General features: G+C 37.9%; 1 protein-coding gene across 1 annotated transcript in view; it reads left to right on the top strand.

The window, feature by feature from the left end:
- Positions 1–19,192, top strand: part of MCF2L (MCF.2 cell line derived transforming sequence like) — a 103,852-nt gene that overhangs the window by 3,966 nt on the left and 80,694 nt on the right. Inside the window, exon 3 of the mRNA XM_058186828.1 lies at positions 1,102–1,294. Coding sequence (XP_058042811.1) covers positions 1,126–1,294 — 169 coding nt within the window. The 5' untranslated portion in view covers positions 1,102–1,125. The remainder of the gene's footprint in view (positions 1–1,101; positions 1,295–19,192) is intronic.

Here is a 19,192-nt window from a genome sequence, read left to right as displayed (position 1 = left end):
TGACAGAAAGAGAAATGCAAAAAAAAAATGTGAATTAAACAAATTCTGTATCTTTTAGCAGGGGCGTTTTATTTAGAAAAGTACACAGAGTAGGACTGGGAATTTGTAGCCATTATTCTGGAACGGAAGATCACAACCTCAGTATGTAATGCTGGAAATTATAGATCAATAACTCCTGTTAAAGGACAAGGTTCCCACCTTCTGGGGAATTCTCAAGATTACTGTGTGTTTGGGCATGGCTGGATATTTGTGTATCTCCTGCCAGTTTATCAAGGAGGTTTCATTTGGTGCTTCATAATTGACACAATAGGCCAAGAATAGTTTCAAGAAAATGAATTCTACAGTTAATAAAGTACGTGTTTCACTACAGAATGTAAAATGTCCAGCTGTTGCTCTTTTGCCTTAATATTATATTTGGTAAAGATATTTATTATTATTTTATTAATTACAACTATTTGCATGCTGCCTTCTTTTATGGTTTACAATATATACATTAAAACATCTATGAACACTGGTTTCTACTTTGGAACAGCATCAATTGTTGTTCCCAACTAAAATCGTTTGTAGTGGATGTCCTGTGGAAATGGTTTGTTTTACCAGCCTCATAAAATACAAAAGGTTGGAGCTGACCTCACCCCCAAAGTGAGGAACAACCTGCCATTGAGAATGCATCCAAAGTACCCTCTACTCTACTGCGTAGATCACCTGGAGTAGTTCAAGAGATTGTGCCATGCCTTAGAAATAGAAAGATATCAGTAACAAGCCAATAGTGACAGGCCTGTAAATATTCTGGTTTCTGTCGTAGAAACCTATTAATAATGGAGAGTTCCATCTCAATTATCCACATCGTGCCCCTAATTTTGGCAGTAATACTCATTAGAGCATGTATTCTTTGATTGTTCTATGGAATTCAGCTGGACAAATGTACCTTGAGATGTTTCTAAGTTGCACATAGCGCAATTGCCACAAAATATAGGTTTTCCCTCTATTCTTGATTCAACCATTAAAGTGGCCTCTGTTACAAAATGTAGAATCACATGCTCCAATGGGCTGTCATTGTGGATTAAAACAGTTTATTTTGCTTTGCTTTCCTAACTGCAGGAACTTGAGGTTAGACACATTTTCATGTCTAATTACTGGAGGCTCATCCTCTGTAAGGAAACTGGAAATTGCAACTGTTTTTCAGCCGATAGCCAGCCTAATGAAGAAAAAGATGATACAGAACACTGCATTGTGGTATCAGACATCCTGCAGCTTGTGCAAGATAAGCAGAAGGTACCTGCAACACAGCCAGGTATGATGCACTGCTGATTGTTACATCTTGGAAACATAATAGTTGAAGTGATTTTATTTTATTGTAAAACTGTGTGAGATTAAAAATGGGTGTTTACATGACAATAAATTTTACTAATCAGCATTATTTGTTTTTCTTTTGAAATAAACCTAAAATAATTCATGAATTCAACTCTTAACACATAATATTCCAGGAGTGAGATGTTTCTTTGCTTGTAGTTTTAAATATCAAAGGCTTGATGAAAGGCAAACTGAAAGAGTCTGGCTAATAGCCAGAGGAGCTGGCCCTGCTTGTTCATTTTTTTACTTTTATTTACTATTGCCACACAGCAAGAACCTTTTGGAAAATAAGTGATGTTATAATTCCTATCTTTATAAATTTGAGGAGCTGTTAGACAGTAATGGAGCAGATTTGTTTTTTCGTTGTTTTTTGTTGGGATAACAAATAACAAATAACAAATAACAAGCTAGGTGTTCAGAATAAAGCAATCATATTAAAAATCATCAGTGTAAAGGCTGTTTCAAACACTTCTCAGTCTTTTGAGACTATCTCCTTCACTGCCAATTAAATAAAAGTAGTTAGCTTTTGCAGGGATGGGTGGTTTTCAGACCGCTTAGGCCTGCACCCCAACACCTCAAAATCATAGCATTGAAATTGGGCAGCAGAATAACTGATTTGTGGTACTCTCTTTCTCCCTCTCCTTTTCTGTCTCTCTCTCCTCTCTCTCTCCCCCCTCTCCTACTTTCTCTTAAATTGGCTTTGAAATCTCAGCTTTTAGTCCCTAACTAATTGCATTATTTTTTTGTTCTATTATACTGGAGTAACATGTACACTGACCAGAGTCCTTTTTAGTTATGCACCTGTTTATGCATTTTCTCCATCTCATCATTGAAATTTTTAATGAGAATATTGAAGTCTGGTTGATTCTGTGATACTTCATTTGATATCTCTGTTCAGTTTAAGAACTTTTGATGGATGCTGCGTTCAATCTTTAAGTCAGCTATATATCCATTTAATTGTCTTGCCATGCAGCCAAACAAATTAGCATATCATGGGGCACATATTTATCAAGTGCTGTGCTAAGCACAGTCCATATTCTTCTCAAAGAAGCTACCTAATAAAAAAATAGGATTTTTCTTGCAAGATTTGTTCCTGATAAATGTTCTGATCATTACCGTATTGTTTTCAGGGTGCTTGTAAATAAATTTATTTATGATCTACTCTAAAATATCTCTGGGCAGCAATCACAGACTGGGTAGTTTGTAGTTTTCTGGAATTTGTGTGTTTTCTTTTTAATAGGAACATAATTTGCTTTTTCCAGTAATATTTGGCTTTTTTCCTCAAGGAGTTACAACAGGTAGTCCTCAACTTATAATCACAATTGAGTCCAAAATTTCTGTTGCTAAGCAAGATATTTTGCTCCATTTTATGACTTTCGTTGATATTTTTTAAGTGAATCACTGCAGTTGTCAAGTTAGTAACATAGTTCATAAGTGAATCTGGCTTCCCCCTTGATGTTGCTTGTCAGAAGGTCACAAAAGGTGATCACATCATAGTATGTCATAAATACATCCCAGTTATTAAGCGCCCGAATTTTGATCATGTGACCGACTAGGGATACTGCAACAGTCGTAAGTGTGAAATATGGTCATCAATCTCTTTATTCAATGCCATTGTAACATCGAACAGTCATTAAATAAATGGTTGTAAGTTGAAGACTACCTGCATACTATTCTTTCATTTTTCTTTTATTTTGAATATATTTAAAGAAACCCTTTTTGCTAGTTTTAACATCCTTTGCTAACCTCAGCTCATTCTGACAATTTGCTTTTCTGATAACAGCTGTACAATTATGGACTACCTATCTGAACTGTTCCTTTGTCACCTAATCTTCCATTTCCTGCACATGTCTTTGTTGTTTTTAAATATTTGCTAAGTTATTGAAATACTTTGCAGTTGTGTTTTTAATATCTACTCCTTTAGGAAATCCCACCATTCTTAGTTCCTTTTCCTATCACCCTTTCCTGCTATAGAATTCTACTTACCATAAGCAGTTTATTAACCTTTGCTTACCATGACCAGTTTATTAACCTTTGAACTACCTTTGAAGATGCATATTTTGACTATGCTCAGTTTTATTTGCTCTTAAAAGTCAGGAACTCTGTCATTAGATGATCATTTTCACCCAATGTTTTGCTATTTCTACTTATTAAATTAAATCTCCCCTAGATAAACATTTTGTTGTCTCCATCCTCTGAAGAAATTTTCATCAGGCAATTCAATAAGTTTCTGGAAAGACAATATTTGGTTAATCTAGTTATTTTTTTGAAACCTCCATTGATTATGATCACAGAAAACAACTCTGCCTTCTATGGCCTTCTGGAACATCATGAATGTGTACATTCTTAATCCCATTGACTGGATAATATATATTTGGGCAAATACAAAACCCAGAGACTTTCATGTGTTCTTTCCTAATGGTATAATTTCTTTTTAGCATAGTTTGCTTTTTTGATCGATAGATTAATTTCTGTAGTTGAACAAACTTGTCATTATTGTTACTAGGGAAAAACAGATACTTTGCATAAAATACTATTATGTTCCATACGGGGCACGTTTCAAAATCCGTCGCTACCAATTTGCTCATGGGTGTACTCACGCACACAACATTTCTGTGAAGAAGCATCTAGGCGGAGCTTCCCCCGTCGCTGTTACCGGTTCTCTCGGTAACCCACCACTGGTTCCATAGTCTTCTAGATCTGAATTTTCCTTATTTATTCTAAGCAGAACTAGTATTTTCAATATTACTTTGTTAGATTTCTTAAATATCAAAATCTAGACTAATAAAAGCATGTAATAAGCAGTCTTGGTGTGGTTGCTTAGTGGTTAAAGACAATGAGCTTGTCAGCTGGAAAGCTGACAGTCTGGGTTTGAGATCTGAGTGCCACACTATAGGGTGAGGTCTGCTCCAGCTCCTGCCCACCTAGCAGTTCAAAAGCATGCAAATGCGAGTAGATAAATAGGTACCTTCAGTTGGAAGGTAACAGCGTCCCCTGCCCCTTGGCATATAGACATGCTGGCCACATGACCACGGAAGTGTCTTTGGACTATGCTGGCTCCTTCAGCTAAGAAACAGAAATGAGCATTGCCCCCTAGAGTCGGACATGACTGGTCAGGGAAAACTGTTACTTTTAGGTTTAAGCAGTCCAAGAATACATTGCTAAGGCATAAGGTAGTTGTCGACCTACAATCATTTGTTTAGTGACCATTTGAAGTTACAGTGGCACTGAAAAAAGTGACTTATGGCCATTTCTACAATCATTGCAGCATTCCCATGGTCACATGATCAAAACTCAGGTGCTTGGCAACTGGGATGTATTTACGACAACCTTTCCGACCAGCTTCTAACAAACAAAGTCAACAAGGGAAGCCAAATTTGCTTAAAGACCACATGCTTCACTTAACAACTGTAGTGATTTGCTTTACAACCATAGCAAAAAAGTTGTAAAATGGGGCAACGCTCAGTTGACAACTGCCTTGCTTCAACAACAGAAATTTTGGGCTCATTTGTGGTTGTAGGTCGAGGACTACCTTTACTCATAAATTGATTGAAGAAGCTAAATTAACATAACCTAAACTATCTTTTTCAGGGACAGATTAGCTAATTCTAAAACAAACTTGCTAAGTACAGTTAAATTAAACATCCTTTGCACATTCAAGAATGCCTGGTGGTTAAAGCGAACATAAACTGACACCAGCTACTTGAAAGATAACTTTAAAAAAAACAAAAACCATGGAATTCAGGATACAAAATTCATCAGTGAACTTACACAATTAAAAATCTGCTTGGAGTTACAGGATAATTGGATAGAGTAATTGCACTGAGCCAGCAGACTCTATCCCAACATACAAAGCCAAATAAATTAAATGAAGCAACTCTGATCATGAATGAGCTCACACATTATACTAAGCCCTGGTTTTGGGGAGAGAGGTTAACTTCATGCCATGTTTTCTTTGTGTGCCATAATTTCTGCTTTAATGCTGTGTTTGAAGCAGGCCAACCTTTCATGTGCAACAAAGCATAGTTTATATACATTATGCTCCAGGATGCTATATGAACTTAGCCATTTAACTCTATAATTCTTCTACAGTCATCTTCATTTCCATACTAAAGTACATATTGTCTGTACTTCCCTTTTTCAATAGGGAATTTCCACCCACAAAATATGATGTTAAATATGAGATTAAATTTGTATCCCTACTGATTATTGATTTGTTAATATAAAGAGTGTACCTTCGTAAAATTGCAATAATAGGATTGTACTTATGATTGGAAATTTAAACAGTGTTATATTCTAATTGCATACAATCTAAATAATGGGCATGGAGAGTGTACCATAGTATACATACATCTTAGTTAAAAATGCAGAACATATTTTCACACAGCAGTTAATGTTTTTAGGCTATGCAAATTTTGAGGCTATGTTTATATATAAGAGTGCATGCACAGAATTGAAAATGATCAGCCAAATCCAATAAAATATATCAAACTGAATATTTTTTCCCATATGGAAAACTAATTTTTTCCCTGGCTAGGTGTACTTTAACGTATGCCCCGTAATTAATTTGGAATGCTATAAAACAAAAATGGTTACATTATCTTTTCTGTAGGAAACTATAGATCAGTGCAGTAGTCTGCTTTGAGAGCATGACATCAAGTGCACGTTGGAGAATGAAAAAAACCAAAAAAAATCATCAGTTCTAAAAATTACATAGTTAGGAGGAACTTGGAAGTCATTTAATACACCATCAATATTTGCATCTTTGATATAAAATGTCAGAAAACTATCTAGCAGATGGCTATCTGCTTTTTAGTCTTTATTTATTTATTTTCATTATAGTCATATCTTGTCTGGTCTTATATGAATCTTATTCTTGGGATGTTTCTCTTTCCCTTTAGGTAACATCTAACTTCCTGTAGGTTTACCCATTTGGCCCTTGTCCTATTCTGTAGAATGTTCTACAGTATCTTCCTTTGCTAATCTTTCTGGTCAAGACAGGTAGTCCTCGACGTGCAACTACAATTGAGCCCAATATTTCTGTTGCTAAATGAGACATTTGTTAAGTGAGTTGTGTCCCATTTTACGACCTTTCTTGCCACAGTTGTTCAGTGAATCACTGCATTTGTTAAGTTAGTTAATATGATTGTTAGGTGAATCTGGCTTCCCAGTGGATTTTGCTTGTCAGAAGGTCACAAAAGGGGTCCATCATAAATATGAGTCAGTTACCAAGCATCTGAATTTTGATCATATGACCATGGGGAAGCTGTAATGTTTGTAAGTGTGAAAAATGGTCATAAGTCACTTTTTCAGAGGTGGTGTAACTTTGGACAGTTGAACAGTCACTAAATGAACTGTTGTAAATTGAGGATTACCTGTACTAATGTGAAATTTGGGAGGTAGAAAGTTACAACTGTCAAATCCACTAGGTCATCAGCACATTACCACCTCTGACTCTTGATGGGGTTATCATCAAGAGGAGGGGGAGGAGTTTTTTGACTCACAGATTTAGCTCACTGCCTAAATATTTTATTATTTCTTCAGTAATTTCTGTCCATCTACTTGGATACCTGGGGGAGCCTGTGAGGGTATCTACTTACCAGAAGTTATAGAGAGAGGGGCCCAACAACGAATGTTTTCTACAGCAGCTCCCTTCTTTGCAACAAATTGTTCCCTGAAGTGTGATAGCTTTCTGGAAGCTGGTGGAAAAGGGGTTGTTTCAACTTTGGGGATTAACCTAGCATGACACCACTTAAATTCATAGTTTTTAGTTTTATGCTATAATCCTGGTTTAATTTTTGATTTGAATATTTTTAACAGTTTTGTAAGCTAGCTGAAATCTTTACTTAGTTTCAGGCAGCTAAATAAATATACAGATAAAATAGGTGAATGAATTAGTTTATGAAATCATTTGTTTCTTCTTGTTTATGTGGACTTTTCCATTACAGCTTAGCAAAGTTATATTTTATCTAAGCCTATTCAGCAGGTGGGGATGATTTTTTTCAGTATGAAAATTATGCCTATAAGAAGAATGACTTTAAAAATAACTTCTTTCTTGTGGGATCTTATCTGGATTTGGAAAACTCTGAAACAACAGAGTGTTTCTCTGTTGTTATACATGCAGATACCCATTTTTCTCTCTTTGTTTAACCTCACATGCCTCGTATGTATTATCTCATCCTTTTTCTCCTTCAGTATTAACATTCAAATTTTGTGCTTCTTAGGCACAGATTGTTATTCTGACTAAATTACTATGAATGGCATACATACTGTAGCATAGTCAGTGATTTGAGGCTAAACAGAGGAGAGGCCATTCAGTAAAAGAGCACATCCTTTACCTGTAATATAGCCCAGATTCTATCACTGTTTTGATATCATTCAGTTATATTTGGAAAAGCACAGCTGCCTCTGACCATAGAACTCCAGAAGAAATAGGATACGATGGATCAGTGATCTGACTTGTGTAAAGTACCTTCAAAGCGTAAGCATTCTAGATGTTTTAAGATTAGATTAGTACTGTCCTGGTGCCTGGAAGCCGTACGGGTCTGGATGGGGAGAAACAGGCTCAAGCTCAATCCCTCCAAGACGGAGTGGCTGTGGATGCCGGCACCCCGGTACAGTCAGCTGCAGCCGCAGCTGACTGTTGGGGGCGAATCATTGGCCCCGGTGGAAAGGGTGCACAACTTGGGCGTTCTCCTGGATGGATGGTGTCATTTGAAGATCACTTGACGACTGTCTCCAGGAGAGCTTTTTATCAGGTTCTCCTGATCCGCCAGTTGCTCCCCTTCCTTGACCGGGATGCCCTATGCACGGTCACTCATGCTCTTGTTACCTCTCACTTGGATTACTGCAATGCTCTCTACATGGGGCTCCCCTTGAAGAGCACCCAGAGGCTCCAGTTGGTTCAGAATGCAGCTGCGTGGGTGATAGAGGGAGCCGCACGTGGCTCCCATGTAACACCACTCCTGCACAGGCTGCACTGGCTACCTGTGGTCTTTCGGGTGCACTTTAAGGTTTTGGTTACCACCTTTAAAGCGCTCCATGGCTTGGGGCCAGGGTACTTACGGGACCGCCTGCTGCTACCGTATGTCTCCCACCGATCCATACGCTCGCACAGAGAGGGACTTCTCAGGGTGCCCTCCGCCAAGCAATGTAGGCTCCCAGGGGAAGGGCCTTCTCTGTGGGGGCTCCCACCCTCTGGAACGAACTTCCCCCTGGACTTGTCAACTGCCTGACCTTCAGACCTTCCGCCGCGAGCTGAAGACGTATCTGTTTATTCGCGCAGGACTGGCCTAGGAATTTTAAATAGTTTTAATATTTTCAATATTTTAATATTTGATACAAATTTTATGGGGTTTTTAAGGTTTTAAATGTTTTAATTCGGCCATACATCTAATAAGTTTTTTAATTATTGTTTTATCTGTACATTATCATTGTTTTTATCTTGGCTGTGAACCGCCCTGAGTCCTTCGGGAGAAGGGCGGTATAAAAATTCAATAAATACTAAATACTAGAGCTTTGGAAAAAGGTGGGGGGGAATACAATGTTCTTTTGCTACAATTTCAAATTACATTCAAATGATAATAGCATAAAGTTGGGTCTTTTGATTGCAGCAAACATTCTGGATATGTTTAGATATGTGTAGACTGAGATACACAGTTTGGAAGCTTAGTAAATGTATCTTTTAAATGGTATTATGGGAAAGATTTGTGGTGAAACTATGTTTTTACATTTAAAAAATAAATACTGTGTTTGCCCGAAAATAAGACCTAACCAGAAAATAAGACCTAGCCTGATTGTAGCGTGCTCTTAATATAAGCCTTACCTCAAAAATAAGCCCAAGTTAAGATGGTCGTCAGTGTGGGGTGGGGGGGGTATGGCCAGCACTGTAGTTGGCGAGGGCGCCAGGGCTGACAGTGTCCGGCTGCAGCCCATGCAGCACAGGTAACTTTATTGCCTTCCAAATAGCAGGCAGAGGCAGGGGGGAGGCATGCGAGCCGGATGCATTGCACGGGCCGCGGGAAAGCTGAGAGTCAATGGTTGGAAGGGGTGACCAGCCGCAGGAGGCTCATCTTTGCACAGTGGCACTGGCAGCAGACTGAGGAAGAGGCACAAGGGGAGGGGGGAAGGCAGGTGATCCGGATGCACTTTTAAAGGTTTTGCTTGTCTATAAGAGATTAAATTTTATTGAATTGTTACTGAATAGGTTTGAATGGGGATGTTTGGGGGCTTTCTTTAAAGACTGAAAATGAAATATATATATAAAATATTTTAAGTGAGTTTATTAGATTAGTTTGCAATCGTCAGTGAGTTTGACACAATTCTCAAGAAGGGCTTATCCTAGAGCAAGATTTTAGTTATTGGATTAAGCAGCCAAATATGAGCGCTTCCACCACTTGACATATTATGAGATGATGTGTATATGCAGTGCTCCAACCATGCTTATGTTTTGTTCGACTGTCAATTATATGTCCCCCTTAGGCTTAGAAACTTAACGTCCCCACTTGAGAGAACCGCCCACTGGGGTATAAATTGCAGATTGTCCTATTTCCTCCTGGGCTGTAATTGAGCAGATGGCTACATTTATAGTGTAGCATAGAGATGGTGATAAGTTGTTGAAGGAGCAAAATGGTTTAGTGGTTAAAGCTGCTCATCTTGTTAGCTGGAACACGTGTCTTTGTTACAAGTACAATCTGGTGTGGTAGGGAGGAAGGAAGCAAAAAAAATATATAATTAGAATAATATAGTTGCTAAGACACTGAGTTGTCAACCTGAAGTCAGGGTGGAAATCTCATAATAAATTACTGTTTTAGTTTCAGTGTATTTTTAATGCAAGCATAATAATGATCTCCTATCTTATACTAACATTTGTAAAGATTACAGCTGGAGCACCTAAAAGCTTATGATTATATATAGCATTTTTCTAACAGCCATACATAGTGGATTGTACTTATAACAAAGGCATTTATTTAAACACTTCTGATTCTGGTCTGATGCTTATTTGATCCCATAAGTGAGGATTGTGGATTTTTGATATTAGGTTTCCATAGTTTTAGATTATCTGCATTGTTTATATTTCATTTCGCCAACGTCTGATGACGGATATGGCACAAGAAGAAACAAAATAGTCTGAGATATTTGCAATTATATCAAGTTTACTGTATTTAGCCACAATGACCAGTAGGTGCTGCTGTTGAGTCAGCATAATAGGCTTGGTGACTACAAGGAAAGGAGAGGGGAGGGGAGGGGAGGAGAGGGGAGGGGAAAGGAGACTTCACTATACAATATAAGAGTAACTATCTAAGCCAGTGTTTCTCAACCTTGGCAACTTTCAGTTGTCTGGATTTCAGTTCCCAGAATTCCCAGCTAGCCATGCTATATGCTGGCCGGGGAATTCTGGGAGCTGAAGTCCACACAACCTAAAGTTGCCAAGGTTGAAAAACACTGATTGTAAAGCTTCAGTCTTAAATAAGATAGGATGTATATACTCTATGTAGAACTTCTAATAGCAATGACTAAAATAAAAGTAACTTAATATTAAAAGATATTTAACATTAGCAAAATTTGTTTGCTTAAATCTCTTCCAAGTGAGCTTGGATTTTTCAGGAGAAACGTTCTTCCCTGTTGCAAGACATGTGACCATTTCAGTTTCCAAGGTAACCAGTTCACTGTGAAGAATCTGCACTTAACTTAATCTGTCACATTGCTTTTGATTATGTCATTGTGGATTGTGGATTTTTTAAAAAAATTCTCTTATTTTAATCAAATAGAGACAAAGATTAAATATGAAATGATTTAATAAAGAAAAATTGGAATACCAGAAAAGCTACGTGAAAGGTTAATCTGATTCCTGGGACAAGTATTTGAATGACAGTATAGAACTCCACAGGCTTAGAAAATTTGTGATACTCATTTTGCATTTTAGAAAAAATACAAGATTTAAGATACTGGATCTACACTTAAGCAAATTTGCTTCTTCAAATAATTTTCATATGGTCATTCATTCTATATTACATATACCTGCCTGCCATCACAGAAAATTTATACAGGTGAAATTCGGAAAATTAGAATATTGTGCAAAAGTTCATTTATTTCAGTAATGTAACTTAAAAGATGAAACTAATATATGAGATAGACTCATTACATGCAAAGCGAGATAGTTCAAGCCTTGATTTGTCATAATTTTGATGATTATGGTTTACAGCTCATGAAAACCCCAAATTCACAATCTCAGAAAATTAGAATATTACATGAAATCAATAAAACAAGGTTGTAGAACAATATCAGACCTCTGAAAAGTATAAGCATGCATATGTACTCAGTACTTGGTTTGGGCCCCTTTTGCATCACTTACTGCCTCAATGCGGCATGGCATGGATGCTATCTGCCTGTGGCACTGCTGAGGTGTTATGGAAGACCAGGATGCTTCAATAGCAGCCTTCAACTCTTCTGCATTGTTTAGTCTCATATCTCTCATATTTACGGTTGGGCAGGTGCCAAATGAATGCTGGAAAATGAAGTCTCCTGGTAGACGGCTGCATTGACCCTGGACTTAATGAAGCACAGTGGACCAACGCCAGCAGATAACATGGCTCCCCAAATCAACACAGACTGTGGAAACTTCACACTGGACTTCAAGCATCTTGCAGTGTGTGCCACTCCATTCTTCCTCCAGACTCTAGGTCCTTAGTTTCCAAATGAGATGCAGAAGTTGCTCTCATCAGAAAAGAGGACTTTGGACCATTGAGCAACAGACCAGTTCTTTTTTTCTTTAGCCGAGGTAAGATGCTTCTGACGTTGTTTGTTGTTCAGGAGCAGCTTGACAAGAGGAATACAACATTTGAAGCCCATGTCCTGTGTGAAGTTTCCACAGTCTGTGTTAATTTGGGGAGCCATGTCATCTGCTGGCGTTGGTCCACTGTGCTTCATTAAGTCCAGGGTCAACGCAGCCGTCTACCAGGAGATTTTGGAGCACTTCATGCTTCCTTCCACAGACAAGCTTTATGGAGATGCTGACTTCATTTTCCAGCAGGACTTGGCACCTGTCCACACTGCCAAAGGTACCGAAACCTGGTTCAGTGCCCATGGGATTACTGTGCTTGATTGGGCAGCAAACTCGCCTGACCTGAACCCCATACAGAATCTATGGGGCATTGCCAAGAGAAAGATGACAGACATGAGACCGAACAATGCAGAAGAGCTGAAGGCTGCTATTGAAGCATCCTGGTCTTCCATAACACCTCAGCAGTGCCACAGGCAGATAGCATTCATGCCATGCCGCATTGAGGCAGTAAGTGATGCAAAAGGGGCCCAAACCAAGTACTGAGTACATATGCATGCTTATACTTTTCAGAGGTCCCATATTGTTCTATGTACAACCTTGTTTTATTGATTTCATGTAATATTCTAATTTTCTGAGATTGTGAATTTGGGGTTTTTATGAGCTGTAAACCATAATCATCAAAATTATGACAAATCAAGGCTTGAACTATCTCGCTTTGCATGTAATGAGTCTATCTCATATATTAGTTTCATCTTTTAAGTTGTATTACTGAAATAAATGAACTTTTGCACGATATTCTAATTTTCTGAGTTTCACCTGTATTTGGTATGATCTTCAATTTTGTGTAGATCATGTATTTCATTATTTCATCCTACTTGCTTAAAAATAACATCCTGTAGGATTTATTTCCATTTTACTGAAAGCTGGATAAATGAAAATTTGCCTTCATAGCTAAAGAACAATATTCCAAGTACTCATAAAGAAGTGATAGGAATTAGTGAGAAAACATCATTCTAAAAAAAAATGACACAGAAAACCCCATCCTAAGGACATAATATCTGTGCAAGCAGAGCAAGCTCCTTAAAGAAAATGGAATTTCTGTAGTAAAACTAGTAAACAAATGGGGTGGGGGGGTGGGGGGACAGTTTGGAATGGTTCTTTTCTGGATATATCATGATGAGAATATTGTAAGCATACAGCTTGAAAAGAGAAACATAGTTAGGTGGAAAACATAGTTTCTTTGTGTAGGTCTACAATAATTACATTCCGTATCACTGAAGGTCATGACACTTTAGAGAGTTTTTAAACCCTAGAGACAAATCATTACCTTAGAGATCCTTTAGTAATCAACAATAAAAAAGAGAGAACAGATGAAAAGAAAGAAAGAATAGTGGACAAATAAGTAATGAAGAGTTATATACTATTGAGTTTGTTTATAGCTAGTCAAGATAATTTTAATGAGGTTATGGCACTAAGTCAGTTGGGAGATGGGGAATTCTGCCTCTTGCATTGTGAGTGTAATTCTGTGTTGCAAAGAATGTAAAATGAGATTTAGAAGCCTGGTTTTGTCCATGTTTCAGTCTATGACAGAGGTTTCAAACTGGTGGCTCGCGGGCAAGATGCGTCACATGCAGGCCACACCCACCTAAGCTCTACGAAGGGGGGAAATGTCACAAAACGTCATGTGACAGCCACATGACACCTGTTGTGACCCAGGTTCCCGGACTCGGACTCCTAGAGGAGGAGGATTCAGAAAGTGAGGAGGAACTGGTAAGGCCTGCTTCCCTGGGCCCTCTCCCTCCCTGGCATCCACCCAGGAGGAGGAGAAGGGGCTGGCAAGGCCTGATTCCCCTGGGCCTTCTTCTGATTTGGCAATGCCCCAAGAACAATCTTGGTTTGATGCAAGACTGTGCAGACGTGACCGGCGCGCACAGCAGAGGAGGCGTTGGGACAAAGTCAAAGAATATAGGCCGGTTTAGCTCAGGCTGGTAAGGCCTGTTATTAAGAACACAAAGCCTGCAATTACTGCAGGTTCGAGCCCGGCCCAAGGTTGACTCAGCCTTCCATCCTTTATAAGGTAGGTAAAATGAGGACCCAGATTGTTGGGGGGGCAATAAGTTGACTTTGTAAAAATATACAAATAGAATGAGACTATTGCCTTATACACTGTAAGCCGCCCTGAGTCTTCGGAGAAGGGCGGGGTATAAATGTAAACAAAAAAGAATGATGAGTCACGGAGTGACACCCACTGGGGCTATAAAGCAGGAGGCGGAACTTCCTGGCTTTTTGTCTTGGACAAAGCAGTGAATTTGCGCGGGCAAACTGTTTCAATGGAGGGAAGAATATATTTGTAAGTAACTCTGGCCTTATCTATAATTTCCTAGTTATCTCCAGAGACTTGGCAGGCACGTGGGTAGACGTGGCCAGAACATCTCTGTGCCAGAGGAATCCAGCCTAATCCAGTCATTTATGTAAATATATTTGAAAAGGAGGCCTTTGACTGACTCTTTGTTGGGAGTATTGGGAGAGGGAAACAGAACAACACCACACCTCCAGCAGGTGTGGTGAGTTCTAGTCTGGCAGTACCATGAAAAAGGTGGCTGAGTGACTTTAGGCAAATCATTACAAGATGGTGAGTTCTTAAGGACTGTCGTTTCTTGGCCTTACAATTGAACAAACAAAATATTATGTTTAGGTGGATATTCCCAAAAGGGATGGTTGTTTCATGGCAAGGTAAGCAGATTAAAATAGATAGTTTAGTGATGGCACATGATTTCTTTGATCAACTGATGGGAAACGAAGAGGAGCAGAGTGGTAAGGAGGAGGTGGAGACTGTAAGCCAAGAAGAAGAGGGATCTTGGAGTCCTAGTGGACAACCATTTAGATATGAGCCAGCCGTGTGCAGCAACTGCCAAAAAAGCCAACACAGTTCTGGGCTGCATAAACAGAGGGATAGAATCAAGAACACGTGAAGTGTTAATACCACTTTATAAGGCCTTGGTAAAGCCACACTTGGAATATTGCATTAGTTTTGATCACCACGATGTAAAAAAGATGTTGAGACTCTAGAAAGAGTGCAGAGAAGAGCAACAAAGATGATTAGGGGACTGGAGGCTAAAACATATGAAGAACGGTTGCAGGAACTCGGTATGCCTAGTTTAATGAAAAGAAGGACTAGGGGAGACATGATAGCAGTGTTCCAATATCTCAGGGGTTGCCACAAAGAAGAGGGAGTCAAACTATTCTCCAAAGCACCTGAGGGTAGAACAAGAAGCAATGGGTGGAAACTAATCAAGGAGAGAAGCAACTTAGAACTAAGGAGAAATTTCCTGACAGTTAGAACAATTAATCAGTGGAACAACTTGCCTGCAGAAGTTGTAAATGCTCCAACACTGGAAATTTTTAAGAAAATGTTGGATAGCCATTTGTCTGAAATGGTGTAGGGTTTCCTGCCTGGGCAGGGGGTTGGACTAGAAGACCTCCAAGGTCCCTTCCAACTCTGATATTATTATTATTATTATTATTATTATTATTATTATTATTATTATTATTATTATTATTATTATTATTATTATTAAACGGATTGAAAGTTTTTTCTTTGCAACATAACATCCTTTTTAAAAACTATTGGCTTCTAGATGTTTCAGAAGGCAGCATAGTATACAATTGTGATAATCTGTTTCAGTCAAAGAGAGGAAAATATAGCCACTCTATTGTCTCTTTTAACATTGTGAAAGTTTACAAAGAAATCAAGAAACCAAATTCATTAGAGAGATTGGTCCAGCAAGCAGTATATAATGTATATAAATCTAGGTATTGGAATGGTAAATTTATATATTTTTAAAATGGTTTTCCTCCCCATCCTGTCACATAGAAATTTTATATAGAATTATTTCTAACATCAAAATCCCCATATAGATGAGAAATGTACAATGTTTGCCTTGTCTTCTACCTCTTGCAGCCCCTTTTCTTAAGCATGCTTCTTCTATTTGAGCATCTTTTAATACAAGAGATGGTAGAAAGAGCTGGAGGCTAGTATGTGTGTGCGCGCACTTCAATTTCATTGGAAAGCTTTATCCTCCCCCAAGAATACAGTATTTAAAAAGTCAATTAAATTCTCATGGGTATGAAGCAGGATTTCTGTCATTATAATTACAAATGTTTGAAAACAGCATGTAAGACTGATTTGTCTTTCACTGTACAACTTTATTTCCAGCATTATGGAATCTTCCTTGCTTCCTACCCTTTAATTCAGTTTCAAAGGAGGACATTGTGAAGGAAATTCAGCCATGGTATCAGACGTTCTTGCTGATTTAAAGTGATTCCAGCCCAGCCAGGGGAGAAGCTTGACATCTTGTTGATATGACTTGTTGACATTTGATGTGTTTCTGCATTGTATGTCTACTGTTATGTTTTGTTTTTGGAATCTTCATCCAATGAAGCATCTGTGGCTGTTTTTGTCCTCATTATTTCAGCTAGCAACCCCATCAGCAAAGAGCCTTAGCTGCTTTTGATAGGCTTATGCAATGGTAGGCAGACTGCCAAAAATGAAGCAGAACAAAACAAGCTCTGCTTCTAAGTGTGGTATCAAAAATGTTATGAATGAGAGCACATATATGATGGTGTTGGTGGGGAAGTAGATGTATAGATGGAATGAGCAGAGTAATTTTTGTATTCAGTTTCTGTGTAAGTGAGTGAAATTTCACTACTATGTAAGTATACATAAAACAGCAGTCTTTTACTATTTCTTTAGCAAGTTGCTTGCATTATCTTCAGGTATTCATATGAGAATTTTCAATGTATGATATGAGAAATCAAATACATTGTTTCTAATTTGGAATATAATTCACGCTCCTGTGGCAGCCATCCTGATTAGGTTCATCTATCAATAACTGTTTGTAATGATGGGCATAACTGATTCTTAGTTGCATTCAAAAAGATTGGATAACTCTATGTGGAAATGAAAATATCTTGGATTTTCCATTCATAATGCTTATAACTCTCAAGTTATATAACTGACTTCTGAAAAACATATGCTTGGGTTATAATTTCATTTAACAATGTAAGGCTGATGTGAACCAATCTATTTCAATATACACCCAATGAAATTTCCCGGTGAGATTAAGTAGAATGGTAGTGTTGAAAGTCATCTCAATCAAACCATACAGTGCACCTTTTCCAGAAAGCATTTGCTGTCTGGAAAAATATAACCCCAGAAATTCATATGGCTCCCACCCCACAGCTGTTCTAGAAAATGTGTAGTTCTCTTTTTCTTTGTGTGTTTTGTAAGCCACCAGAGGTTTTTTTTTTTTTTAAGAGTCAGGTAGATTCCAAATTGAATAAAAGAAATAGCCTAGCTTAAATCAGCAAAAGGGTGAAGAGGCTCCTTGACTTTAAGAACCATTGAAAACTCATCTGACATCTTTCTAAACTCACTAGTTGTCTCTGCACTTAGTGTTGAATTAAAGCTATTGGACAGACAGAGGTTACAGCCACCACTTTATTCAGTTGATTTCCCCAGTTGGGTAGAATCATTAACCAACTGAATGTAGTTAGATTTCAAGCTGGAGATTTTCTGTTGAAAAAGAACAACACAAAAGATTATTGGATGTCAATCTAAGAAGTTACCTTATCCTTACTTTATTTAGTCCAATATTGTAAGCGCTGATTGCAACCTGTTTCTCGGAGATTCAGATCGGAATTTTTGTAGACTTTGTCTTGAAATTCCAGGAATTGAAACTATTACTTTATCCATGCAAAGCCTAATTATTCTCTATCCCTACAATGAAACAGTGTAGGGATAGAGCTTCAAAAAACAAAACATCTGCATTAATTAATGTGCTTGTAAATTGTGTAAACTTCAGGTAACCAAAATGAAAACGATACAAATTTGCTTTGATGTCAAACGAGATTGAAACAGAATTAAGAATTATGTTTTCACCTTAGAGAATGAAGATTCTCTGTGGGTGCCCTGTTATATTTCCTCTTGTAAGGGAACAACAGTTAGCAACAAGCTCTATCTGCTGCTCTAATGCAGATCCCTGAGAAATGCTTGCTCTAATCTTCCAGAGGGAAAGAACTGGTTAAAAAAGAAATCATCACATTAATTCTGACATTTTTTCAGCTAGAGAGGGGGAACACGTCACAGGGAAAGAGTGAACATGTTAAAGTGATATTAATGTGATTGCATGATAAGCCTCTGGTTCGGAAGAGCATCCTTCTGCCGGTGCATTGCAGAAGAAGAGTACTTCCCCTCCGTTTGAGCTGGATTGGAGGATCTGTTTAGAGAGAGTTAATTGAAATGCAGCATTAAAACAGGGCTGTAGGTTCCCCATTGTTGTATTCTGAAATGTAGGTTCTCTTGGTTAATGCTTGACAATGAAATGCTGGCAGAAAACCGAAGAAATGGCTTCAGAAGAATTCATATGGAGACTGTATTCTATTTCCTTGAATATTGGTAGGAAGACCTGTTTGCCTTAAATTATGTTTGTGCATTTAGGATTTATCTCTGTGTCTGATAGGATCTTTTATATGAATCAAATTGTCATTGGAATAATTACTGAATCATGTTTAGCTGTGCTGATGAGAAAAGTGATTATTTGTTAATTGGGAGTAAGATTTTAGCCTGCCTTTTTACAGCTGTTGTAACAATACATTATGGTTGTTGGCAATAGAGGCATTTGAAAGATACTATTCATAGATTGATCTTGTTCAAGGAAACCAGTTCCACTCAGATGCATGATTTTCTTCCAGGATTGTCTTCTAGAATTAAAACTTGAAAATGCCTGTTGTAAATGCAAAGGGTTGAAAGCAAATGGCAGGTTGTATCTTTACTGGCTTGTTTGAATCTGCTTAAAATTGTATTATTTACATTTAATGTCTCTATCTAAAATATGTTTCTGTGTTTTTAATTTTAAAAAGTGAAATGTTTAAAATCATTTCAGTTTCTTATTTGTGTGCAATGGTTTGTCCTGTAGAATCATATGGAAACACAGAAGAACTTTCTGAATATGATTTGTTAATCAGTGTAGATTGGAAATCTGATATGAGTGTGGT

Source organism: Ahaetulla prasina, chromosome 5 (genome assembly GCF_028640845.1).
Source record: "Ahaetulla prasina isolate Xishuangbanna chromosome 5, ASM2864084v1, whole genome shotgun sequence".
In the NCBI taxonomy this organism is placed as follows: Eukaryota; Metazoa; Chordata; class Lepidosauria; order Squamata; family Colubridae; genus Ahaetulla; species Ahaetulla prasina.
The sequence above is the reverse complement of the archived record's forward strand: the minus strand, read 5'-3'. Positions and strand labels throughout refer to the sequence as shown.